The sequence below is a fragment of the Salvelinus sp. IW2-2015 genome, linkage group LG20 (genome assembly GCF_002910315.2).
Source record: "Salvelinus sp. IW2-2015 linkage group LG20, ASM291031v2, whole genome shotgun sequence".
Classification (NCBI taxonomy): domain Eukaryota; kingdom Metazoa; phylum Chordata; class Actinopteri; order Salmoniformes; family Salmonidae; genus Salvelinus; species Salvelinus sp. IW2-2015.
The window spans coordinates 41,089,417-41,117,272 of record NC_036860.1 but is presented as its reverse complement, the minus strand read 5'-3'; the positions used below and the strand labels follow the sequence as shown (position 1 = coordinate 41,117,272).

Below are 27,856 nucleotides of genomic sequence, written 5' to 3'. Positions count from 1 at the left end.
ACTCCTGTATCAACATCCCAGTTGCTAAATAATAATAATAATCTCTATAGCGCCCCTTGTGCGCACTTACAGTACTACGTATCCCCAGGATGTACAGAAACAACTATGAAAGTCTGATACTGCCCACATCATCATCCATGCATAATAAATAATATATATATATACATACATACATACACAGTGGGAGAACAAGTATTTGATACACATGACGATTTTGCCAGGTTTTCCTACTTACAAAGCATGTAGAGGTCTGTAATTTTTATCATAGGTTACACCTTCAACTGTGAGAGACTGAATCATAAAACAAAATCGCAAAAATCACATTGTATGTTTTTAAGTAATTCATTTGCATTTTATTGCATGACATAAGATATTGATACATAGAAAGCAGAACTTAATATTTGGTACAGAACCTTTGTTTGCAATTACAGAGATCATACGTTTCCTGTAGTTCTTGACCAGGTTGCACACACTGCAGCAGGGATTTTGGCACACTCCTCCATACAGACCTTCTCCAGATCCTTCAGGTTTCGGGGGCTGTCGCTGGGCAATACGGACTTTCAGCTCCCTCCAAGATTTCTATGGGTTCAGGTCTGGAGACTGGCTAGGCCATCCCAGGACCTTGAGATGCTTCTTACGGAGCCACTCCTTAGTTTGCCCTGGCTGTGTGTTTCGAGTCGTTGTCATGCTGGAAGACCCAGCCACGACCCATCTTCAATGCTCTTACTGAGGGAAGGAGGTTGTTGGCCAAGATCTCGCATACATGGCCCCATCCATCCTTCCCTCAATACGGTGCAGTCGTGCCGTGTTCCCTTTGCAAAAGCATCCCAAAGAATGATGTTTCCACCTCCATGCTTCACGGTTGGGATGGTGTTCTTGGGTTGTACTCATCCTTTTCTTCTCCAAACACGGCGCAGTGGAGTTTAGACCAAAAAGCTCAATTTTTGTCTCATCAGACCACATGACCTTCTCCTTCCTCCTCTGGATCATCCAGATGGTCATTGGCAAACTTCAGACGGGCCTGGACATGCCACTGCTTGAGCAGGGGGACCTTGCGTGCGCTGCAGGATTTTAATCCATGACGGCGTAGTGTGTTACTATGGTTTTCTTTGAGACTGTGGTCCCAGCGCTCTTCAGGTCATTGACCAGGTCCTGCCGTGTATTCTGGGCTGATCCCTCACTCCCTCATGATCATTGATGCCCCACGAGGGTGATTGACCGTCCATCTTGAACTTCTTCCATTTTCTAACAATTGCGCCAACAGTTGTTGCCTTCTCACCAAGCTGCTTGCCTATTGTCCTGTAGCCCATCCCAGCCTTGTGCAGGTCTAGAATTTTATCCCTGATGTCCTTACACAGCTCTCTGGTCTTGGRCATTGTGGAGAGGTTGGAGTCTGTTTGATTGAGTGTGTGGACAGGTGCAGTTAATACAGGTAATGAGTGGAGAACAGGAGGGCTTCTTAAAGAAAAACTAACAGGTCTGTGAGAGCCGGAATTCTTACTGGTTGGTAGGTGATCAAATACTTATGTCATGCAATAAAATGCAAATTAATTACTTGAAAATCATACAATGTGATTTTCTGGATTTTTGTTTTAGATTCCGTCTCTCACAGTTGAAGTGTACCTATGATAAAAAATTACAGACCTCTACATGCTTTGTAAGTAGGAAAACCTGCAAAATCGGCAGTGTATCAAATACTTGTTCTCCCCACTGTATATATATATAAATAAAATAAAAATTTGAAAACTTGGGGGGCCAAATAAAAATTGCCCGCGTGTCAAATTCAGCCCACGGGCCGCCAGTTGGGGAACCTTGTAATAGTTAATCATTTGCATGAAGAGAGAGAAAGTCATTCTTGCTGGTAGTAGGTGTTAAGAAAAACATAGCAAGAGATGCAGTGCGAGAGTGTTATGTTACTTCATGCACAATTTCTTACCTGTTGGTGACGTGTGGTGCTGAAGGTGTACTGGACAGAGTGTGGTGGGTAGCGGCTCTGCTCGCTGCTGAAGCTCCCCTGGGTAGGGGGGTAGCCCGAGCTACTGGACATCCTGGCTCAGGGTTGAGCCGGGCAGGCTTTTGCTGCAATGATCAGGGGCTCAGGTTGAGCATGGCTGGAGACCCAAACCACCTGAGGAAGGACAGATGGATGATTTCATATCTGTGTCCATCTTTCTCACACAAGGAAAGGAAGGACACCCCAGGTGAGTCAGTGCTTTTGAGGCATTGTGGCAGCTGCAGTATTTCTGTCTTAAGGGTAAGCTGAGCTGCATCTCAACTCCAAATAGGGGAGGATGGATTATTGTGCACTATATTAGTAGTTTTGTCAGTGTCAGTCAGTAGATTGGTAATGGATTAGGTGAAGTATTATCATTGACCAATATTAGTCTCCTCAGTCAGACTCAGTTTCCCTCTGCTAAATCGTTGAAGCCACTCCCCCCAAAAATAATATATAAACATTTTATAAAAATAAAAAACAGAAATGCCTTGTCTACATAGGTATTCAGACCCTTTGCTATGAGACTCAAAATTGAGCTCAGGTGCATCCTATTTCATTGATTATCATTGAGATGTTTCTACAACTTGGAGTCCACCTTTTGCAAGTTTAATTGGACATGATTTGGAAAGGCACACACCTTCCTATATAAGGTTCCACAGTTGACAGTAGATGTCAGATCAAAAACCAAGCCATGAGGTTGAAGGAATTGTCCGTAGAGCTCCGAGACAGGATTGTGCCGAGGCAAAGATCTGGGGAAGGGTACCAAAACATTTATGTAGCATTGAATGTACACAAGAACACAGTGGCTTCCGTCATTCTTAAATGGAAGAAGTTTGGAACCACCAAGACTTTTGGCCGCCCGGCCAAACTGAGCAGTCGGGCAGGGACGTAACCAAGAACACGATGGTCACTCTGACAGAGGCCTTTTATGGTAGTGGCCAGATGGAAGCCCCTCCTTAGTAAAAGGCACATGACAGCCCTCTTGGAGTTTGCCAAAAGGCACCTAAAGACTCTCTGACCATGAGAAACAAGATTCTCTGTTCTGATGAAAACAAGATTGAACTCTTTGGCCTGAATGCCAAGCATCACCTCTGGAGGAAACCTTGCACTTTCCCTACGGTGAAGRATGGTGGTGGCAGAATCATGCCGTGGGGATGTTTTTCAGTGGCAGGGACTGGGAGACTAGTCAGGATCGAGGCAAAGATGAATGGAGCAAGGAACAGGGATCATTGACGAAAACCTGCTCCAGGGCTCTCGGGACCTCACTGGGGCGACAGTTCACCTTCCAACAGGACAACGACCCTAAGCACACAGCCAAGACCACACAGGATTGGCTTCGGGACACAGGATGTCCTTGAGTGGCCCAGCCAGAGCCTGGACTTAAACCTGATCAAACATTTCTTGAGAGACCTGAAAATAGCTGTGCAGCAACGCTCCCCATCCAAGCTGACATAGCTAGGAGAAACTCCCCAAATACAGGTGTGCCGAGCTTGTGTTGTCATACCCAAGAAGACTCTAGGCTGTAATCGCTGCTTGGACCATCGGGTTCTTGGTCATGGCCCTGACCAAGGCCCTTCTCRGATCGCTCAGGTTTGGCCAGGCGGCCAGCTCTAGGAAGAGACTTGGTGGTTCCAAACTTCTTCCATTTATGAATGATAGAGGCCACTGTGTTCTTGGGGACCTTAAATGCTGCAGACATTTGTTGGTACCCTTCCCCAGATCTGTGCCTCGACACAATCCTGTCTCGGTGCTCTACGGACAATTCCTTTAACATCATGGCATGGTTTTTGCCATGATGTGGGACCTTAACATAGAAAGGTGTGTGCCTTTCCAAATCATGTCCAATCAATTGAATTTATCACGTGGACTCCAAGTTGTAGAAACATCTCAAAGATGAACAATGGAAACAGGATGCACCGGAGCTCAATTTCGAGTCCCATAGCAAAGGGTCTCAACTTATATGAATAAGGTATTTTCTGTTAMAAAACATTGTCAGTGTAAACTTAAAACAACTAAAACCATAAAGTATGTAGAATAGATAAAGGACCGATGTAGAGTACCAGTCAAAAGGTTTGGATACACCTACTCATTCTAGGGTTTATTTATTTTTACTATTTTCTACATTGATATCAAGGATCTGGATAGATTCTGGATGGATGGATGGTCTAAGACCCTCCCAATGTGTTCTACAATCTCATAAAACATTTAAGAAAAAAGGCTCAGTGTATCCTCGCAAGGTGAGGTCTTGAAAACAGGGATGCCAATCATTTTGACCCCCATCTTTGAGACAAAAAAAAAAACGTGTTAAACTAAATCTATTCCTCTGAGAAATTGTATTAGCCTAGTATAAAATACATATTTTAAATTAGCATACAATATAGCTCAGTATAAAATAAAGTCTATTTTGCTCATCTTTATCAAGGGTGCAAATTATTTTGGACCTGACTGTATATACTGTCTGCCAGTATGCAACATAGATCAGCGGTTCCAACCTTTTCCATTCCGAGGACCACCAAATCATTGTCAAGAGCGTGAAGACCACCATTTGCAGAGTCACAGATTTTTTTAACATAAAATATCTTGACATTCAAATTGAGAGTAAATTTMATCAGGGAATGTTACAGATTAAAACACCAACAGAAATCCACTTTTTCGAGCAGAAAGACGATGGCCAGATGTTACCCAATGCAACATCACAACCACCATAAAAATATTGAATGAGTCTCTTCCACTTCCCTCATTCATATCAATAAGTCATTTTAGTAAAAGTATGATATATTTGGGCATGAAATAACAAAACTGCCCACCACATGCAAATTTGTGCCAATGAGTCTTTTCCTATGCAATGGCATGTAAATTATTTTTAGCCTATGTTTTTTTGTTTCAGGGCTGGGTTTTATTTGAATGGTACCGTACCACCCACCAGCATGGCATTGTTAATTATTCATAAACACCTGCAAAGTTTGCAAGTTGTGACTGTGCTGAGCAAAATAACAGATCATCTTTGGATACAGCAAAGATGGTGGATAAATTACGATAGTTCACTCAGAACATTTACCATTGAAAAAAATTGTTGGTTCCGGTCTACTTAACGGGGTGGCTCTCCCATAGACACTAATGCAATAGCAGCTGGGTCTGGTCTACTTAGTTCATTGACTTTCTTCTGTCTCTGGCTCAATGGCTGGCATAGCCATGGTGAAAATTAAAAGTGGTGCAAACTTATGTTTTTGTACCTCCACTTTTTTACCAGCAAAATTTCATCGTCCATTGGATAATTTGTCAAGTTTAACTTATTTTTGAGCTAGTCTAAAAATAAACGGTAGAATTACGTGATACGATTTCATTTTAGATGTCGATTAAGGTAGCCCCCGCACCTCTCTGATTCAGAGGAGTTGGGTTAAATGCGGAAGACACATTTCCGTTGAATGCATTCAGTTGGACAATAGGCATGGTTTAGCCGAGACCCATCCCTTGACAGGTAGGCTGCTAGTCTTTCTGAAATAATTATTTTAACTTGACTTACAGTATGCTTGTCCGAACTGAAATGGCGCTCACATAACTTTATAGAGCTGTCCCGACAACAACAAAAAATTGGGTTGACCTAAAGTAGTCTGGTCAATGTTTAAATGTGTATTTTTTCATATACAGACACACCTTTTGTGTCTATATGCATTGAGCTTGTCTGATACTTTAAGCACTTTGTTTGATGAAATAAGAAACAAATGACTCAAGAGGGATCCAGAGATCAAGATAACCAGAAGAAAATTTAAAAAAACTTAACCTGACCCACCCATTCTCCTCCTGCAGATTCTGCCGTTACTCTCCTGAAGTTGCCGGTAATAGGCTACATAAGTCGGCTGCAAACTTTCATGTGGAATGCCAATTTATCTTACCATTTCTATGGTTTTRATATGCACATTTTCATTTCATTTATAACGTCTTTGTGGCGCAAAGATCATTGTCATGTTGTTAATCAACATTCTACCAACCTAAAAAGTAACTTATATTGCCAACTATGTAAAAATTACCTACATAAAGCCAACAAATCTAAACATTGCAGCCTGCAGGTAGAAAATATCCTGATAAAAATAGATATCCTATAAATCACACTGGCTATGCATGGCCTGTCTGCAACAAACCTGAAACAAATATTAACTTGGGTCCAGCCTGAAGCTGGTGCTAGTAAACTTGCTACATTTTATAAAATATTCTGGGCCATCAGACTTTCCTGCACCAGTGAGCTCAGAACAGACACAGCTGTAGGCTATTTGCGCAAGGGATAACGAGTAATCAGGTAGGCCTATTTTCTGACATTTCCACTGGATCAAAGCATAACGTTTTTCCTTTTCACGCTGATTGGTTATCTAAATGGGAAGAGCTGGAAAGATTTTTCAAATACATTAAGGAACTATTGTCATTCTCAATGGATGTAAAAACAGACTTAGTTTGCTTGCTGTTTGAGGAGAAGAAAACATGACTTTCAGAAGCTCCACAGCTCATTAGTGGTGGTGCGTTAAGCCAATCAGATCCCCAAATGTGCACATTTATATGCCTACATTTGCGCGCAGGCCAGGTAGCCTATAGGCCTACTTCTATGCGTAAATCAGGTGTACTCAACATTGACAGGAGCACTCCAAACAAAAAGACAATGAAATAAACCAAAACTTGTTTCACACAAGTGAAGCATACAGTGGGGAGAACAAGTATTTGATACACTGCCGATTTTGCAGGTTTTCCTACTTACAAAGCATGTAGAGGTCTGTAATTTTTATCATAGGTACACTTCAACTGTGAGAGACGGAATCTAAAACAAAAATCCAGAAAATCACATTGTATGATTTTTAAGTAATTCCTTTGCATTTTATTGCATGACATAAGTATTTGATACATCAGAAAAGCAGAACTTAATATTTGGTACAGAAACCTTTTTTGCAATTACAGAGATCATACTTTCCTGTAGTTCTTGACCAGGTTTGCAACACACTGCAGCAGGGATTTGGCCCACTCCTCCATACAGACCTTCTCCAGATCCTTCAGGTTTCGGGGCTGTCGCTGGGCAATACGGAATCAGCTCCCTCCAAAGATTTTCTATTGTGGTTCAGGTCTGGAGACTGGCTAGACCACTCCAGGACCTTGAGATGCTTCTTACGGAGCCACTCCTTAGTTGCCCTGGCTGTGTGTTTCGGGTCATTGTCATGCTGGAAGACTCAGCCACGACCCATCTTCAATGCTCTTACTGAGGGAAGGAGGTTGTTGGCCAAGATCTCGCGATACATGGCCCCATCCATCCTCCCCTCAATACGGTGCAGTCGTCCTGTCCCCTTTGCAGAAAAGCAGCCCCAAAGAATGATGTTTCCACCTCCATGCTTCACGGTTGGGATGGGTTCTTGGGGTTGTACTCATCCTTCTTCTTCCTCCAAATACAGCGAGTGGAGTTTAGACCAAAAAGTTATATTTTTGTCTCATCAGACCACATGACCTTCTCCCATTCCTCCTCTGGATCATCCAGATGGTCATTGGCAAACTTCAGACGGGCCTGGACATGCGCTGGCTTGAGCAGGGGGACCTTGCGTGCGCTGCAGGATTTTAATCCATGACGGCGTAGTGTGTTACTAATGGTTTTCTTTGAGACTGTGGTCCCAGCTCTCTTCAGGTCATTGACCAGGTCCTGCCGTGTAGTCTGGGCTGATCCCTCACCTTCCTCATGATCATTGATGCCCCACGAGTGATATCTTGCATGGAGCCCCAGTCCGAGGGTGATTGACCGTCATCTTGAACTTCTTCCAATTTCTAATAATTGCGCCAACAGTTGTTGCCTTCTCACCAAGCTGCTTGCCTATTGTCCTGTAGCTTCGTCCCAGCCAGTGCAGGTCTACAATTTTATCCCTGATGTCCTTACACAGCTCTCTGGTCTTGGCCATTGTGGAGAGGTTGGAGTCTGTTTGATTGAGCGTGTGGACAGGTGTCTTTTATACAGGTAACGAGTTCAAACAGGTGCAGTTAATGCAGGTAATGAGTGGAGAACAGGAGGGCTTCTTAAAGAAAAACTAACAGGTCTGTGAGAGCCGGAATTCTTACTGGTTGGTAGGTGATCAAATACTTATGTCATGCAATAAAATGCAAATTAATTACTTTAAAAATCATACAATGTGATTTTCTGGATTTTTGTTTTAGATTCCGTCTCTCACAGTTGAAGTTTACCTATTGATAAAATTACAGACCTCTACATGCTTTGTAAGTAGGAAAACCTGCAAAATCGGCAGTGTATCAAATACTTGTTCTCCCCACTGTAGGTTGTGCACTCTGCAAGTAATGTGTCCAGTCCGACAATGAAAATGGTAAAAGACTAATAATAATAAATAATATATTGAATGCATTAACAGAAATTACCGTAACCTAACAAACATTGTAAATTAAAAATTATAGGAATTAACAGCAAATGTACTACAGTTGAAGTCTACATACACTTAGGTTGGAATCATTAAAACTCGTTTTTAAATCACTCCACAAATTTCTTGTTAACGAACTATAGTTTTGGCAAGTCGGTTAGGACATCTACTTTGTTCATGACACAAGTAATTTTTCCAACAATTGTTTAGACAGATTATTTCACTTATAATTCAACGTATCACAATTTCAGTGGGGTCAGAAGTTTACATACACTAAGTTGATTGTTCCTTTAAACAGCTTGGAAAATTCKAGAAAATTATGTCATGGCTTTAGAAGCTTCTGATAGGCTAATTGACATCATTTGAGTCAATTGGAGGTGGACCTGTGGATGTATTTCAAGGCCTACCTTCAAACTCAGTGCCTCTTTGCTTGACATCATGGGAAAATCAAAAGAAATCAGCCAAGACCTCAGAGAATTTTTTTTATAGATCTCCACGAGTCTGGTTCATCCTTGGGAGCAATTTCCAAACGCCTGAAGGTACCACGTTCATCTGTACAAACAATAAACACCATGGGACCACGCAGCCYTCATACCGGTCAGGAAGGAGAAGCGTTCTGTGTCCTAGAGATGAACGTACTTTGGTGCGAAAAGTGAAAATTAATCCCAGAACAGCAGCAAAGGACCTTGTGAAGATGTTGGAGGAAACCGGTACAAAAGTATCTATATCTACAGTAAAACGAGTCCTATATCGACATAACCTGAAAGGCCACTCAGCAAGGAAGAAGCCACTGCTCCAAAACCGACATAAAAAACGCCAGACTACGGTTTGCAACTGCACATGCGGACAAAGATCGTACTTTTTGGAGAAATGTCCTCTGGTCTGATGAAACAAAAATAGAACTGTTTGGCCCTAATGACCATCGTTATGTTTGGAGGAAAAAGGAGGAGGCTTGCAAGCCGAAGAACACCATCCCAACCGTGCACCGACTGGTGCACTTAACAAAATAGATGGCATCATGAGGCAGGAAAATTATGTGGATATATTGAAGCAACATCTCAAGACATCAGTCAGGAAGTTATAGCTTGGTCACAAATGGGTCTTCCAAATGGACAATGACCCCAAGAATACTTTTAAGTTGTCTTAAGTTGTCTTAAGGTCAACAAAGTCAAGGTATTGGAGTGGCCATCACAAAGCCCTGACCACAATCCTATAGAAAATGTGTGGGCAGAACTGAAAAAGCGTGTGCGAGAAAGGAGGCCTACAAACCTGACTCAGTTACACAAGCTCAATGGGCCAAAATTCACCCAACTTATTGTGGGAAGCTTGTGGAAGGCTACCCGAAACGTTTGACCCAAGTTAAACAATTTAAAGGCAATGCTACCATACACTCAATTAGTATATGTAAACTTCTGACCCACTGGGAATGTGATGAAAGAAATAAATCTGTACTATTATTCTGACATTTCAAATTCTTAAAATAAAGTGGTGATCCTAACTGACCTAAAACAGGAAAATTTTACTAGGATTAAATGTCAGGAATTGTGAAAAAATTTAAATATATTTGGCTAAGGTGCATGTAAACTTCCGACTTCAACTGTATATTTAAATGGGGAATTGATAGACTAACAATCAAACGCAAACAATTCACACAACAATGTTATGAAACAATAAATGTGCACAAATTGCCAGAAGAGAGTGCATTCTGTTGAGAAGTGCATTGTGCATTTTAACCACACTCCCTTTTCTTCTTGGACTGTGCCATCCTCGCGGCATCTGCAATAGATTAGTTCACTGAGATAGGCGCGAATAAGATATGTGTCTTGTGTGCCATTAAATATATATTTGCTACTGCTCTACAAAAAAAWTAAAAACTTGGTCAACCAATAGCCTGTCGGCCAAGCAATCGATTAAATTGGGGTCAGCACTTTCATTAGCTCGCTAAGGTTAGCATGCTAGCTAGTTAAACTGGCAGCTGGCAGTCAGTGCCCGGTGTGTTTCTCTGCTACATGTGGAAATCACAACGTTCCCACACCCAATTTCTGAATAGGTATTAGCAGCCTGCGTCAATCTTCGATTTGTAACCTAAACAAGAATTTCCACTTTAGGACAGGAATTACCTGAAATAGGTGTGGCAACTTCTGAGGTGGGCCTTTAAAGGCTTATTATTATAAACAATATGCACTTACGTCAAATGTATTACAATACCCATAAAACTGCCAACTTACATTATTGTGAGAAGAAAGAAAATGTGAACAAAAATGTCGCTGACCACCTGCAGTACCCCCGTGGACCACAGGTTGAAAATCACTGGCATAGACAAGCATCCATCAATGGCCTATATCTGTCTGGACGGGAGGGTAGCAGTGTTGTAGGAGACTGCTGCAAGGGTCGAGGCCAACGTAAGTATTAACAGAGGGGCTCTCTGGAGCAAACCTCATTGTGGAGGGCAAACCTCCTCGTCCAATAAAAAGAGCACACTACAAACAAAACATTTTGAATTGTAATGCTTTAATGTACACTACCGTTCAAAAGTTTGGGGTCAGTTAGAAATGTCCTTGGTTTTGAAAGAAAAGCTAATGTTCTCGTCCATTAAAATAACATCAAATTGATCTGAAATACAGTGTAGACATTGTTAATGGGCAAAAGAACACAGACCCTGGACAGGCCAGCATCCTGGAGTCGCCCCTTTACTGTTGAGACTGGTGTTTTGTGGGTACTATTTAATGAAGCTGCCAGTTGAGGAATTGCGAGGTGTCTGTTTCTCAAACTAGACACTAATGTAGTTGTCCTCTTGCTCAGTTGTGCACCGCGGCCTCCCACTCCTCTTTCTATTCTGGTTAGAGGCAGTTTGCGCTGTTCTGTGAAGGGAGTAGTACACAGCGTTGTACGAGAGCTTCAGTTTCTGGAATAGCCTTCATTTCTCAGAACAAGAATAGACTGATGAGTTTCAGAAGAACGTTCTTTGTTTCTGGACATTTTGTGCCTGTTATCGAACCCACAAATCCTGATGCTCCAGATACTCAATTTGTCTAAAGAAGGCCAGTTTTATTGCTTCTTTAAATCAGAACAACGGTTTTCAGCTGTACTAACATAATTGCGAAGGGGTTTTCTAATGATCAATTAGCCTTTTAAAATMATAAACTTGGATTAGCTAACACAACGTGCCATTGGAACACAGGAGTGATGGTTGCTGATAATGGGCCTCTGTAGATATTCCATTTAACAAAACAAAAGTAACAAAAAAATCTCATTCCCAGCTACAATAGTCATTTAGAACATTAACAATGTCTACACTGTATTTCTGATCAATTTTATATTATTTTAAAAATGGACAAAAAAGTGCTTTTGATTTAAAAACAAGGACATTTCTAAGTAACCCCAAACTTTTGAACGGTACTGTAATTTAGAAGACCTGCTTACGCCGAAGGTCCCCATCTTCCTTTTCAGAGTAACACTAATGCAGATAGCAGACTGTACAGATTCAGTTTGAGAGGGAAAGCCTGAATGTTAATCTGATGCCCACCCTGTCCTCTGAAATCTAGGATTTGTCAAAAACATCGGTTACACAGGTCTCATCCAGACAGACATGGCGAAGACAAGAATGACAAGGCACATTTTGTTGTCAGGATTAATCTGTCAGAAAAATCCTGAACTGCTGTGCATCTCTAATGTCATGCTGCTTCCCTAAACAAAAAGAGGTGATTCTTGAAGGGKACCAAATCGCCACAGTTGCTCTCCAAAGCTGCATTTGCCTTTGAGCTTTTCCTTCAAATGTATAAACAATAAATTGGCATGAAATATCCTGCTGAAACACTGAATTCATAGTTGAAATGACACACTACCTAGACTATGATGAAACAGGGAGCCTCAAATCCACCCCTATCATGACTGTGAACCATCTCTGATACAACTTGGATATAGGCTACAGAAAACAAAATGCACTAGCGGCATGCACAAGGTAAGGTGGCAGCTTTCCCCAGTGAGTTTTTGATGGTTGTTCTTCATGTCCACAAGGATGGCACAATAATTATCTTCCATCAGGCTATGCCATCTTCCTGCCAAGAATTTAGCAACAGATAAAACCTAAGGCAATGCAACATCACAACCACCAATAAGAATATTGAATGAGTCCCTTCCACTTCCCTCATTCCTATAATTTTTTACATAAAATGTAATGATCGATAAAATAGTAAAACTGACAACCAATGAGGACCAATAGGAGACGAAACAGGTCAAGTGTGCGCTTCATAAATAAACTGGATGATCTGAGTCTGCATCTTTAGGCCAGCTGACAWTAGAGGACTTTGTTCACATTCTACTCAATAGTGAGTTGCTCATCAATACAGAACATGATATCTAATACGACTCTTATTATCGAATAGTACCAGTTTGTTGACAGACTGGACCAGATGTTGAATTGTAGTTGCAAGGAAAAAACGTATTGTTCAGGCTGAATAAATAACAAGCACTGATTGCAACAAACCACACTGAGCATGTTTAGTCACATTGCTATAATATCATTATTAGAGCAATGTATTCACTAAACATGCTGCCTCCGTGAAAGATTCAAATAGTTACTTTTGGGTTTGTTGGTGATGCTGGTTATACATATGTTTACAATAACTAGCTAGTTTGTAATCATGTTAGCGAGCTAACTTACATGACATGATTGCCTAGCTAGCTAGTTTGCGCATAACGTTTACGTTACTAGCTAGAAATATAACCTTTACATCATCTCTGAAAATGAATTATTAACTACGATTGTCTAAAACGAATGATCTAGTTAATATTCAACACAAGATTACAGCTGCAAACCTTAGTAGCAACTTGGCATAGGCAATGCTCGCTGCAGTCTAATGCTTCGTCTCTGCCTGGTGCTTTTTGCCTTGTTAGCTTACATGCTAGCTAGCTTACAATATCGATAGCTTGTTGCTGAATTTAAGGATATGTGCGTTTCATTTTAGTTGAAATTAACGAAGTAACGGTAGCCTTCATTTGGCATAAATATGTAAATACAGCATACTTGAACCCGTAATAAAGTACATAAAAACATCGCATACCGTAAAACGACATTATGTTGTTGGCTACAATATTTCACCTATGAATTCTCAACCAAGCCGCCATCTTGCAAAGGGTAATTCGCACCCTCTAGTACAGTACGCTAAAGTGGCAGCTAAGCGTAACCCAAAGTTCTGCTATATTTTCAAAACATGTAACTTCTGTGCACATATAAAGAGATAGGTACTCACCTCACATTCGGAAAAATACCCTGTAAGAAGTCAAATGGGGTCTTATYGGGCAGATGCTTGTAAATCCGCTGTTGACAGACTGTGGAAGAGTGTTGTAGACAGAAGGCTGCACCACAGAGTTTGGCTGCACCACATTTGATTTGTCTAGTATCGATGTCCTGGCAGGATTGTGTAAATTCTTACATTTAAAAAAAATACAGGACTTTCATGAAGCATATTTTTTGTGCGTGTTAAAGATATTTTAAAATAGTGATTAGCATTCAAATCATTGTTTTCCAAACTACGTGATTTTTTTCAAAGTATTTATTTTTATTATACCAAAGAGGATAATGTTGTGTAACGTTCAAACCATCCCCACTGGCGAACCAAAGTTCCATCGTGGCTCCCTCCTGAGACAAAAACTGCTTGTTGAACACCCAAAATACAAGTAATAATGTGTCCACAGTTTAGATAAAACAAAATACATGATTTGAATAAGATAAATTATCGGTTGGTTGTTTCACGTTACCTTACTTGCACCTTTAACGGAGTTGTCAACAAACGGATGCATCCAACAGAAATGCTTACAACAGAAAAGGGGCAACTTTCATATGCTTATTTAACGTTATCATTAGAACATTTCTGAATTTCATATCAAATGGATATTCGTTTATTTACGGCCATTTTCTGTGAGTTTTTTTGTAGATAGATATGATATATTGTCAGGATATTAAAATGTTACGTTCCAGAAACAGGAAATACAGCAGAATATGTTACTTTTGTAGCGGAACCTTTGATACAGGACACTTTGTGAAAATACGGAATGTTTGTAACAACGGTAAAAAATAAAAAAATAATGCATATTTTACTTATAATTTTTGGAGCAATTTTGTCCTACTTCTTTTGGATACAATACATTTACTATCGGCAGAATTCAGCAAAGTCACGTAAACATTTGTTGCGATTTATGTTATGTAGAGACAAACATATCAAATCGTCTCAAACAAGCGATTTAACTGGCGATGTTCGAGCACTCTTTTTAACGGCTCATCCGGATGATGAATGCATGTTCTTTGCGCCAGCAATTTTGAGACTCGTGGAACTCAATGCCTCTGTTCATTTATTGTGTTTATCTCAAGGTGGGTTTACAATGAATWACAGATTTAGCTTTTCATTGGTCATTTGCGTAGCCTGTGTATTCCGTCCTACAACCAGGGCTAGCTTTACATAATTTTCCATGGAAAATAGTAGCCGATTAAACTCAACTATTTACGATGGAGGAGCTGCGACTGTTGTGGGCGGACTGGAACTCCGACGTCACATAAGTTATTTATTTTTAAAAAAAATACTGATTTCAGCACCCAAAGAATAGCCCGCAATTACACACGACATTGTGAAGTTGAGTTTAGTCGTCTAGGAAAATAGCAATACGCTGCAGCACCAACTTGTCTGTATAGCTAGGTCTCCCATTTTCTATTTTGATCATTTGTTCAAAAACAATGGTTTGTTCAGCACTATTTAATTAATGCTTGACACAAGAAAAGAGACACGGCTTACAAGAGCCAAGTATTGTAATAGTTATAAAATGAAGTGTTAATTACTACTTCATGTTTTATAGCCATGTGGCAATTCCTTTACATGACAACATATAAAGTAATTACTTTTCGCCAAATAATCACTTAGGCAATTACTACAATCAAGGGTTCCAGCGTCGAGAAGAGCTTCTAGACAGCTGTGCCGTTTTGGGAATACCAGCCTCCCAAGTCACTATACACAACTGCAAGTAAGTAGTCTCTGTCAGCAAGTAAGCAATCTTCAGCACAATTATTCTGCAGCAGAACATACAGGCCAACCAATCCCACACATTCCTTTTAAAAACAGCCAGATGTGGCTTACTACACAGGTTCACCTGGGGACAATAAAATGGCACTCTAAAATGTGCAGTTTTGTCACACAACACAATGCCACAGATGTCTCAAGTTTTGAGGGAGTGTGCAATTGGCATGCTGACTGCAGAAATGTCCACCAGAGCTTTTTCCAGAGAATTTAATGTTAATTTCTCTACCATAAACTGCCTCCAACGTCATTTTAGAATGTTTGGCAGTACGTCCAGCCGGCCTCAAAATCGCAGACCACGTGAAACCACGACAGCTCAGGATCTCCAAATCCAGCTTCTTCACCTGCGGGATCGTCTGACCAGCCACGCCACGCAGACAGCTGATAAAACTGGGTTTGCACAACTGAAGAATTTATGCACAAACTGTCAAAAACCGTCTCAGGAAAACTCATGTGTGCTTGTCATCCTCACCAGGGTCTTGACTTGACTATTTCTGAGACGTAACCAACTTCAGTGAGCAATTGCTCACCTTCGATGGCCACTGGCACGCTGGAGAAGTGTGCTCTTTACYGATTAATCCCAGTTTCAACTMTACCAGGCAGATGGCAGCGTGTATGGCGGCATGTGGGCGAGCGGGTTTGCTGACTTCAGCGTTGTGAACAGAGTGCCCCATGGTTGCGGTGGGGTTAGGGTATGGGAAGGCAAAAGCTAAGGACAAAGAACACAATTGCATTTTATCGATGGCAATTTGAACGCACAGAGATACTGTGACGAGATCCTGAGGCCCATTGTTGTGCCATTCATCGGCCGCCGTCACCTCATGTTTCAGCATGATAATACACAGCCCCACGTTGCAAGGATCTGTACACAATTCCAGGAGCTGAAAATGTCCCTGTTCTTCCATGGCCTGCATACTCACCAGACCTATCACCCATTGAGCATGTTTGGGATGCTCTGGATCAACAGAGTGTTCCAGTTTCCCCCAATATCCAGCAACTTCGCACAGCCATTGAAGGAGGAGTGGGACAACATTCTACAAGCCACAATCAACAGCCTGATCAACTCTATGCGAAGGAGATGTGTCATGCTGTATGAGGCAAATGGTGGTCACACCAGATACTGACTGATTTTCTGATCCACGCCTCTACCTTTTTTAAAAAAGGTATCTGTGACCAACAGATGCATATCTATATTCCCTGTTGTGAAATCCATAGATTAGGGCCTAATTTATTTATTTAAATGAATTGATTTCCTTATATGAACTGTAACTCTGTAAAATCTTTGAAATTGTTGTATGTTGTGTTTTTTATTTTTGTTCTGTGTAGTTAGACCGGTTAGCTGACAACGCCACTAAAACAATGTACACGATTCAATGGGGCAAAAGGCTGTGTGTTGTGATTCGGGGCGACAGGTAGCCTAGTGGTTAGAGCGTTGGACTAGTAACCGAAAGGTTGCAAGATCGAATACTCGAGCTGACAAGGTTAAAATCTGTCGTTCTGCCCTGAACAAGGCAGTTAACCCACTGTTCCTAGGCCGTCATTGAAAATAAGAATTTGTTCTTAACTGCCTTACCTAGTTAAATAAAGGTAAGCAACAATGACAAGAAGCTGCCATGTGGGGGAATCATAGCTGGCTAGGTTTATCTTGTTTTTCATACCATGTCTTGTAGAGGTGTATCGGTACAATTATGGGGACCTCGGTTCGGTCCACCTATTGCCTATGCGCACGTTGTAATGAAAATTTGAATCTTAATTGGCACATTTCAAACTGGRCTTTTGTGAGGCGCAGCTAGGAACTACTTCTGTACGATGGCAAGTGGTGGGGTCGACAAACGTTTAAATCTCCAGTTTGGGAACATTTTGGCTTCCCAGTAGATTACAACAGTGATTGACAGAGAGTTAACAGTACTATGTAGCCACTGCTCAACGAGAATAGTCTATGCAGCTGCCAACACCTCAAATGTGTTGACACATTTACGGCGGAATCAACCCAGTATTCGTACCACCGGAGCAAGACGGAAATGCAAAAAAGTGCTCGATCCACATTACAAACTTGGCCCTCTCGGCACCCATTTCAGCAAACGGGTAGTACCCACTCTATATATGCCAACTAAATCTGAAGTTGTCAATGCACCCTGTGTTGCGTTTAGGCTACTACAGATGGATGGACCTTCGGGGCTTACACAGAGGTACTTAGTGGCAGCCCATCACATTATTCCTGAGTGGGAGATGAGAAGTAATGTGCTACAGACACGCCCCCTTTATGAGAGTCACACAATTGTGCATCTTTTTCTCTTTGTAAAAAAGCATAGCAATGTCTGAGCCATGTTTCTATATTGATTTCACATGCATATTGCACTTTATTTTAGTGTTGAGTAATCATGCATCTTCATTTTAAGAAATACAAAGGTTGTTATTCCTGATTTGTGCTCTCATCAGGCATTATATGATCATGGAKTACCATCAGGAATACCAACACTTTGTATTTTCTTAAATAAACAAAACTTTTGCCATTTTAATTTTCCCGTTGTACCAAAACCGAACCCAACCGTGACCCCAAAACCACAATACGTACCCAACCGTGGGGTTGGTGCACTGTTACACCCCTAATGTTTTGAGGTGTTTTGATTGATGTCACGTCTATGCTAATATGGCAAGAATTCGCTAGCCAACTAACCAACAACTGTAATGATGTATTTGAGAGACAAGTACTCATTGTGCAAATGTATTTATGTTTTCAATAAACATTGGAGACTAAATATAGTTTATATCTTGTCAACAATCTAAGCCAACCCTGTATTTTTTGCCCCATTGTTGCGCACACGCCAATTTTGGTGCTAAACAACCAACCCGTCTATAAGCAACCCTGTCAGAACAGTCAACCGATGGTCAATTTATTAAGCCTGACACATAATGTGATTTTTGAAATGATGGGCTGATGGTGAAAAGTGAAAACAAACATGAAGAAGCAGTGTGTGGTGCAGTGCACGACCTCCAGCCAGCCCAGGACTCTGAACCCAGCATGCCTGCCCATTAGCAGCACATCAAGCTGAGCACCCCCCYGTGTCTGTCAGAACAAACAGTGAACCAGTCACAAATCAAACTCCTCCTTTCTTACCACGACAGAGCCTAGTCAGCCTGGCCTGATGTATTGGCGTACTCTGTCATTAYGGGCCATAAACTATTAGGCCCCAGAGGCATTGAGAGGTCGGCCCCTGTTGGACATGCTCTCTCTCTGCCCTCTGAAATCTTACCAGGCCTGCAATGTAATATGATATTTTGGCCACCATTTCTTTTCAGCAATTAGTTATGTGACTAATTGGTGAATATTAAGACTTATGTTGTGAGTGACTTAGACCTAAGTGATAAACAAATTTGACTGTTTAGTGCTCATTAAAAGTCAGTGCTTCTTGATATGAAAATGTCATAAGGATTTGAGATGTAGTCGCTGCTATATTCTTATCATTTATGTCATATACAGTGCATTCGGAAAATTTTCAGACCCCTTGACTTTTTCCACATTGTGTTACATTACAGCCCCCCTCATCAACCTACACACAATACCCCAAAATGACAAAGCAAAAACGGCTTTTTAGACATTTTTGCAAATTTATAAAAAACTGAAATATCACATTTACATAAGCATTCAGACCCTTTACTCAGTACATTGTTGAAGCACCTTTGGCAGCGATTACAGCCACGAGTCTTCTTGGGTATGACGCTACAAGCTTGGCACACCTGTATTTGGGGAGTTTCTCCCATTCTTCTCTGCGGATCCTCTCAAGCTCTGTCAGGTTGGATGGGGAGCGTCACTGCACAGCTATTTCCAGGTCACTCCAGAGATGTTTGATCGGGTTCAAGTCCAGGCTCTGGCTGGGCCACTCAAGGACATTCAGAGACTTGTCCCAAAGCCACTCCTGCATTGTTTTGGCTGTGTGGTTAGGGTCGTTGTCCTGTTGGATGGTGAACCTTGGCTGTGTGGTTAGGGTCATTGTCCTGTTGGAAGGTGAACCTTCGCCCCACTCTGAGGTCCTGAGTGCTCTGGAGCAGGTTTTCAGCAAGGATCTCTCTTCACTTTGCTCTGTTCATCTTTCCCTCAATCCTGACTAGTCTCCCAGTCCCAGTCTGGCCACTCTACCATAAAGTTCTGATTGGAAGAGTGCTGCAGCGATGGTTGTCCTTCTGGAAGGTATTCCCATCTCCACAGAGGAACTCTGGAGCCCTGTCAGAGTGACCATCGGGTTATTGGTCACCTCCCTGACCAAGGCCCTTCTCCCCTGATTGCTCAGTTTGGSRAGGCGGCCAGCTGTAGGAAGAGTATTGGTGGTTCCAAACTTCTTCCATTTAAGAATGATGGAGGCCACTGTGTTCTTGGGGACCTTCGATGCTGCAGACATTTTTTTGGTACCCTTCCCCAGATCTCTGCATCGACACAACCCTGTCTCTGAGCTCTACGGACAATTACTTCAACCTCATAACTTGGTTTTTCTTCTGACATACACTGTTAACTGTGGGACCTTACAGTATATAGACAGATGTGTGCCTTTCCAAATCATGTCCAATCAATTGAATTTACCACCGGTGGGCTCCCAAGTTTTAGAAACATCTCAAGGACGATCAATGGAAACAGGATGAACCTGTTATAAATGTGCAAAAAAATGATAAAAAGTTGTTTCGTTTGACATTATGGGGTAATGTGTGTAGATTGATGAGGATAACGTAACAATGTCGAAAAAGTCAAGGGGTCTGAATACTTTCCGAATGCACTGTATATTAAAGCTCATATTAACTCTCATGAATTAGCTTTATAACTTTGAAGTACTAATTACTCTGTGCTAATCAATGTACGCCTCCCATTGTATATCAGAAGGAATCCCCATTCTGTTACTAGAATAGACAATTGCTATTGTCTGTAGACCTTTAACCAGAATACTTTTTTAGCTAGTAGACTGACTAGCTGCGCATATCCAGACATGCATCCAAAGGTGGCGTATCTGATAAGTTTTTTTCGTCAGATAAATAGTGTTCACTGGTAATTAACAATAAATAGGCCTAAGCAGGTAATGTATTTTTCCCTAATAGTGGTCATTTTGTACAGTAATTGGTAGACGAGGAGTTCATTGGACAAATCCTCTGGTGGTTCAGAGAGAATGAGAACATCAATGGCGTCATGGCTGGGGTTCAGCGGGATGGATAAGATGGCTGTGTATTRTTACTTACAGCATCCTAGTAAAGGAGGCCATGGTTGTATCCCTAATGACACCATATTCCCTATTTAGTGCACTACTTTTGACCAGAGCCCATACAGCTCTGGTCAAACCTCAAAGTAGTGCACAGTATAGGGAATAGGGTGCCATTTGGGACGCAACCCATGGCTGGTATTGGTCCAGAGTCCAGACCACCCCTGGGCTCAGCACATACCACTGGACACCCCCTTTCAGACACAAACAAAAGGGCCTGGCCAGGTCTTAGCTTCATTGGCTAGAGTCTGCATAGAATATTCACTGTGTGATGGAAATACTTCCTGGAAACTTGGAAAGGGAAAAATACCATTGTAGATAATGTTGCGTAAAGCTGTGAGAGGGATTTGAATTCTGATTGCTAGATCATTTTAAACTAGGAGGATATGTGTTGAAATTAAATTTGACCCCTATCCCTCATGACTTTGAACTGTCTTTTTCAGGTATGTACTGTACTGCTCTGTAAAATCTTCTGTGTTTTGCTATTTCATGTTTTTACGAGTATTGTTGATGCGTCTGCAAGGTTTACAATCCTCTGGAACAGACCGCTGGCTATAATCACTGACTTCTCAGCCCAGACAGAGTCAGCGGGTAGGGGTTGTGTTCAAAAGTGCTCACATTACAGGAAAAAAGTGGAGGGTGGAAATAAATAGTAGGAGACCTTTCTGTGGACAAACCCCAGTGGCTGTACCAGGAAATTGTGGAGGTTCTCAGAACAGGTCTGTCTGCCGCTTGAGATTATGCACCGCAGTTCACCAGGACAGGAGTGGCATGCGAGCTTGACCTGGAACTGGCATTATTTAGATGGCAGCATGCCCAGATTGTCTGCCCCGCAGTACATTGTTGGCATTTCATAACCTCACTACCTCCCTTTCCATTTTATCATCTTGACGAGTAGGCCGTCATTGTAAGTAATCATTTGTTCTTAACTGACTTGCCTGGTTAAATAAAAAAAAGATTGTGCACACAGATAGATGTATCAACTTTGATCTGAATCAGGATGTAAGTGCGTGTGTGTTGGTGTGAGCTATGACCCTCACCTTGTACTAGTGGCTGACAGCCCACTCTCCTTCCTGTGTTTTTGGTGTTTGCCTAAAAGACACACCCCCTAAACTACTCTGTAAGACCCCTACCCCCACCTTCTCTTGCTCTCTCTCACACCTTTTTCTCTTGCCCTCTTCCCCCTCTCTCTATCACACACTATTTTTTTCTCTCTCTCTCCCCCCTCCCTTGTCTGCTGAAGCCAACTGCTAAGGACCATGGAGTGGATTTTGGAACGGCTCTGAGCCCTTCACATTTCAGCCTCCCAATCTAGGTCACTGATCTGTTTTTCTTTTTTCTGTCTGTAAATGTTTGGCCGCAGCTTGGCTACAGTACATTATCACTATCTTGAGACAAGTGTGTGTAGATGTACATGTACTTCCTCTGGGTCGTCTCAGTTGTCATGTTGACGTGAACTAATAAAGTGAGACGTCATTCCCGAGGAGCTGGTCTGTTAGCTGACTAACACAGAGAGGTGGAACACTGGTGTCACTGAGGGAGTCTACACACAGCAGTGCCCTGCCCTAAATTAACCCTACAACCCTCTTACTACGTGCGTGTGTGCATTTGTGCACCTCAGATTCAGTATGAGGTGACTGTTGGATTAGTAACTGCCGTCCAACCAGTGATGCCATCACTAATGTTTTAGGCCCAGTGCCACACCTCCAACCCCCATCTTTCCCATAACACTGAGTTCACACATTCATCATAAACTAGGGTTTCATCATTGTCTTTATACTCTACCTCTTACTTGTTTAGTCCGATTATTGTAACATTTTGCTCTGTTGTAGGCTTTATTCAATGGAGTAGCTCCTCCTTTTAGTGTTCTTGTTGTTTTATTGCCTCAGTGCTAACACTGGTTAACACTGGATATTAGGGCACATGCCATAAAGGCCAATTCTCCTTTTGCAGGCAGCCATGAAATGGGAAGCCTTTTGCCAAGGTGAAAAATAGCCCATGCATCTAAATCAGAATTGTTCATCTTTATCAATCAAGAGTGTCCTGTTTGTTTGACATGTGTGAACATTGATAACATATCTACAAGTTTATGAAAAATTCATAAATGCATTATCCCCCAAAAATCATCTAATTTTCCCCTGTACTCTCTCTCGCTTTCTCCTCCCCCCCCCCAGTCAGACAGTGTTCTCCCTCTCTTCTAGTCAGTCGTTCAGTGGTGCTGTGATATGATCAGATGATGTCTGTCTGGCTGACTGGCTGGCCCTCATCCTCGTCAGACCTTAATGAATAGGACAGCTGTGTTGACAGTCTCTGGGCTGGGCCCCAGTGCATCATGGGGCATGGCTTTTGTTGATCAGCCCTGATCTGAGCCCGATCTGCTGCGCTGCCTCTCCACTTGCACTGGCGCGACCTCCATTCACTCTGCCCGCTCCCTGCACAACGTGTGAGAGAGAGAGAGCTTGTCGGTCCCAGCAAAAGTTCATCCACTCCCACACAACCCATTATTCATTGGCCTGGAGCACACTGTACTGTAGTCTTCCCTCTGACTGACTACAGCAGTGACTCTATACATGCATCCCAAATTGTACCCTATTCCCAATAAAGTGCACTACTTTTGACAAGATACCAATCGGCCTCGGTCAAAAGTAGTGCACTTTTTTATAGGGAATAGAGAGCCATTTGAGACACAGCCCAACTCAGTCTTCTAACTTCTGCAGAGGTGACTAACTTCAGTGGCCTGCCTCATCACAGCGTCATTTGCCCCTGAGGCGTCCCTCCACCAAGTAGATACTGTATTTCCTAAGGAAGATGAACCTGACCTTTTATAGTTCGGTAGGATATAAACTTTCAAGTGTCCTAGCCAACTTGTTGTTTTGGTATCCAGTAAGAGTTAAGAGAGTGCAGGAGTCATGTCAGAGTAGAGTCGGAGCATCATCCTCCCCCACTGTGTTTAATTATACATCGATCTGGTGGTAAAAAATAGCTCTGGCTGATTTACTAGCTGCTGGCAGGGCAGAGCTGAGGACTAAGAGAAACGCGCACACACACCACCACACACACAGACATACACATACACGCACTGAGGACTGACAGAGAATCTTGTGTTGAGTGGTGCCAACCTCTCACTGTGTTCCCATGTCAGCCACTCAACACACTGCCCTGTCCTGGCCAACTGTTAATGCAATCACAGTCACCACGTATGGGGGAGAATATTAGTCCAAAATAGTCTGTTGATGGTTGAAACACTCCATCGTCTTAAGGGCACACTCTATTTTGGACGGGGGAGATAAAGTGATATGATGGAGCTTATACTAAATAATGTGTGTGTATATTGAGAGAATTTCTTTGCATAGCAGCCCTTATCTGACTGAACACTGTATTTGCTAGAGCTATTTTAAGCTTAAATACATGTAGGCCTATAAGAGTACAAATAAACATTGTAGACATATTGAAAGTAAAATCACAGCCTATCAAACCCTCTGTAAAAAGATCAAATGTAACAAAACACATGGGCCTATTGTGTAATAGTCCATTTAGAATATGCTAAACTTCCCACCGTTCCGAAGTAAATTAAATATTGCAGTGTTTTCTTTTACATAAGACATTTTGTGTTTCATGTAAGTGTGCCGTGAAGGAGTTAACCAACCAGCGGTGTGTCTCAGCGTTTTCCCAGCATGCCCTATAAACCTGACAGTGGGGACAGGAGCCTGAGCTTGCCTGGCAGTATCCTAGGCCTCTGGCTGGCCCATGTGACCAGACTAAACAAGGAAAGTGCTGTCTGTCAGTCAGTCTGTCCTACAGCATAGCACTGCCCCTCTTGTCTACTGGGCCAAAGTTCAACCACTGCATCCAGATGCCTGCAAGCAATTAGACATCCACATGCAAAGCTGCAGGAGGGGGGCTAGGAACGGGGAGGTTACTCTAGGGCATTTGGCACTGTTGCCATAGCGAAGCTCACTCTGCTGCCTGCATCCTGCTTTGAGGAAAGGTCAGGTAGATCATCTGTCTTTTGTACATTTTTCTTCATTTTTTTTCCCTCTCTTTGTCCTCTTTTGCTTAGCTACGGTTGCCAGGGTAAAAACTGAATCTTCTTTTTTTTTCAACCAGGCTTGTGGAAGAAGAACAGTAAATTACAGTTGCACTTCAAAGCTAAATTTGACAACAAATAATATATACAATAGCTGTTTGCTGTGAAGGGTATGTGAGGTTTAAAGTTGATGTGTTTTGGTGTTGTTTACATGTCTTGTTAACAGAGATGAAGTTGTGAAGCCGAATATTCTTGTTTAACGTCTCACGCCTTTGCAACCAGAGAAAATGTCTCATTTTGTGTCACGCTTTACTTTTTCTACATTGTGCCTTTCATGCATACTTAGCTAATGACCAATGCTTTGAACCAAAGTCCAACAACATTTGTCATCCAAAACAAAAGAGAACATGGCGCATATGAACATAATTAGGAATCCTACTAATGCAGTAGGAGGGCAGACTACTTCAACCCTAATACACCCCCCCCCCCCCCCCCCCATGATACAGCACCCTTCAGGCCTGACCCCATAGCCCTGGCAGGCGTTTGATTTGTATCCTGATCCATCACGTCCCTCCACAGGCACAACTGTCCTGCCCCATTGTTATGAACCAAGGGGGAGGTGGGATGACCTCTATTCACCCTCTACCCCATCACCTCCGCCACCCACCCCCATCTCAAAATGTACAAGACATCAGGTCATTGCTCTCTGTCCAGTGTCTACCCTTTTCTTTCTCCCCTGTTTCTCTCCCATTCATCTGCTTCCCTGACGTTGAGCTGTGGTGTTGTTTTTTTTAACCAAGTACGTCAAATGTCATCATGCGTTCTATTAGCCCTATGCATCCATTTTGCAACAGTCAAACCTCCTATTCTTATTGTTGGTCAAATCAACATGTAACTAGCAGAGAAAATGGTTCATCTCTGTGTGAGAGCGAGAGCACTGTACTGCTTTAGCCAGCCTTCCTAATGAAGCCCTCAGGACTTTGTTTTCATCTGAACTGCCCCGACCCGAGTGTGTCTGAATCACTCTCAACATGCTCCACTGGCTCGCTCTCTCTCCCTCTCTCTCTCTTATGAATGTTTGATGTCTCTGGAGGGAAAGAGAGGCAGGAGAGAGGGAATGAGAGCAAGCGAGACAGAATGAAAGAGGGAGCGAGAGAGAGTGAAAGAGTGTGAGGGAGAGAGGCGAAGAAAGCTGTGAGAGTGATCAGCATGAGTGACCCCCCCATAGATAGTTGGTGTGTTGAGTGATGAGGTTGTCTGATGGACAGACTAGAGTAGCTCAGGGAGGTGTGGGATGTACACCTGGATCCAAATAGTATTTGAAATCTTTTAAATACTATGACTGTTTGATTAAGTCTGCCTCCAGTATGAGATGGGTGGGGTTTGCACTTTTTGGGGCTATTCCATTGGTTTCATTGTGCCAGGAAAACTCAATCAATCACAGATAAAGTATTTGAAAGATGTTGAATACTTTCTGAACCCACGGGTGTGTGTGATATATATGGTCTTTGTTCTCCCTAGGCTGTAGATTCAGTTGAACAGGATACTAAGGCCCCACTGACCCCTAACGGCCAGCTATAGTGTACCCTGGCTGGCATACATTCTAAAAGAAAGAGAACCTTTTCAATGGTTGGGTCCAGTGTTCTCCGTATGTGAATCTTGTGCATTGTAAGAAGTAGGCTACATATCCTAAATGCAGCAGTGTGGTTTTTCAATCTAAAACTGMCCCACCATTTTGTTGAGTTGAAGTCAGGCTACTGTTTTGGTTGGTTGGTGTGCTACAGTAGTCTAGCCAGTTAGAGAAGGGTGACGTACCTGCATAGGCCTCAGCCAGTTTTATCAATGTCCCAAATGGCACCCTATTCCCTATATAGTTTACTACTTTCAACCAGAGCCTCACTGTAACTCTTTGGGGCGGCAGGTTAGAGGTTAGAACATTAGGCCAGTAACCGAAAGGTTGCTAGATCGAATCCCCGAGCTGAAAAGGTACAAATCTGTCGTTCTGCCCCTGAACAAGGCAGTTAACTCACTGTTCCTAGGCCACCATTGTAAATATGAATTTTTTCTTAACTGACTTGCCTAGTTAAATAAAGGTTAAATAATCTCTAACGTATGCCCCTCTTCATCTTTCAGAGAACTGCCAGACAATCCCAACGTAGAATGGAGCATCTCAATGGCCTCCTCTCTAATCCTGAAGCACATAAGAGCCCACTCCATCAACCTGGTATGATGACCAACTCAACACTGAATCTCACTATCATTTATCAAGTAGCCAATTCTATACAGTACTGTATCTGATTGATTTAATGACRTTTTTCTCCTGTGCGTGTTTTTCTAACGAAACCATCCTGAAAATGCTAGATTATTTGTATAGGCAGTTTTGGCACCACAGTCTTCTGGCCATTGTCAATAGTCTTTTGTATCTGTGAATGTCTCTCACAGGCTTCCCAAGCTCCACTGATAATGAACTGAAAGAGGGTCATGTCTTCCTTCCTTTGTATTTAGCAGAATATGGTTGTGGTGGTTGGAGCTCAGGTCACTGTCGGCATGTTTACTCCCAGATTTCAATCAACGTTCCAGGAAATTTACCAAAAGGAATTTGAGAATTGAGATCTTAACTCTTTTTTTTTTTTTTTTTTTTTCGTACGCAACCATTAGTATTCTGACAAAAGCTGAACCCAGTCTGTCTGCTTTCTCCAGATAAATAATTAAGCAGGAGAGTGCACAGCAGGATGCTAGCGATTTCCCTCAAAACCAAACAGTTCAGTGTAGTTTATCCTACTGATCTGTTTTTTATTTTGATCAGACTACCAAACAGTTGGATGGATATTTCTTCCCCATCAAATTGTATTTGTCACATGCACCGAATACAACAGACCTTACTGTGAAATGCTTACTTACAAGCCCTTAACCAACAATGCCGTTTTCAAAAGTAAGTAAGAACATTTTGCTAAATAAACTAAAGGAAAAATAGTAACACAATAAAATAACAATAGCGAGGCTAAGTATTCAGACCCCTTGACTTTTTCCACATTTTGTTACGTTAAATAGTTTTTTCCCTAATCAATCTACACACAATATCTCCATAATGACAAAGCAAAAACTGTTGTTTTTTTTAAACATTTTTGCAAATGTAT

General features: G+C 42.1%; 2 protein-coding genes across 4 annotated transcripts in view; one reads left to right on the top strand and one right to left on the bottom strand.

The window, feature by feature from the left end:
• Positions 1-13,777, bottom strand: part of ncor1 (nuclear receptor corepressor 1) — a 118,530-nt gene extending 104,753 nt beyond the window's left edge. For 2 of the 3 annotated variants that reach the window (XM_024011273.2, XM_070449395.1), the window contains exons 1-2: positions 13,638-13,777; positions 1,937-2,128 (exon numbers count right to left, since the gene is read on the bottom strand). In XM_024011273.2, the coding sequence (XP_023867041.1) occupies positions 1,937-2,047 (111 nt within the window). In that variant the 5' untranslated portion in view covers positions 2,048-2,128; positions 13,638-13,777. The remainder of the gene's footprint in view (positions 1-1,936; positions 2,129-13,637) is intronic. The other variant, XM_024011277.2, reaches the window with a different exon arrangement.
• The window catches only part of pigl (phosphatidylinositol glycan anchor biosynthesis, class L), a 25,463-nt gene continuing 8,253 nt past the window's right edge, over positions 10,647-27,856 (top strand). Inside the window, exons 1-4 of the mRNA XM_070449738.1 lie at positions 10,647-10,745; positions 15,034-15,118; positions 15,300-15,399; positions 26,853-26,943. Of these exons, the coding sequence (XP_070305839.1) occupies positions 10,647-10,745; positions 15,034-15,118; positions 15,300-15,399; positions 26,853-26,943 (375 nt within the window). The remainder of the gene's footprint in view (positions 10,746-15,033; positions 15,119-15,299; positions 15,400-26,852; positions 26,944-27,856) is intronic.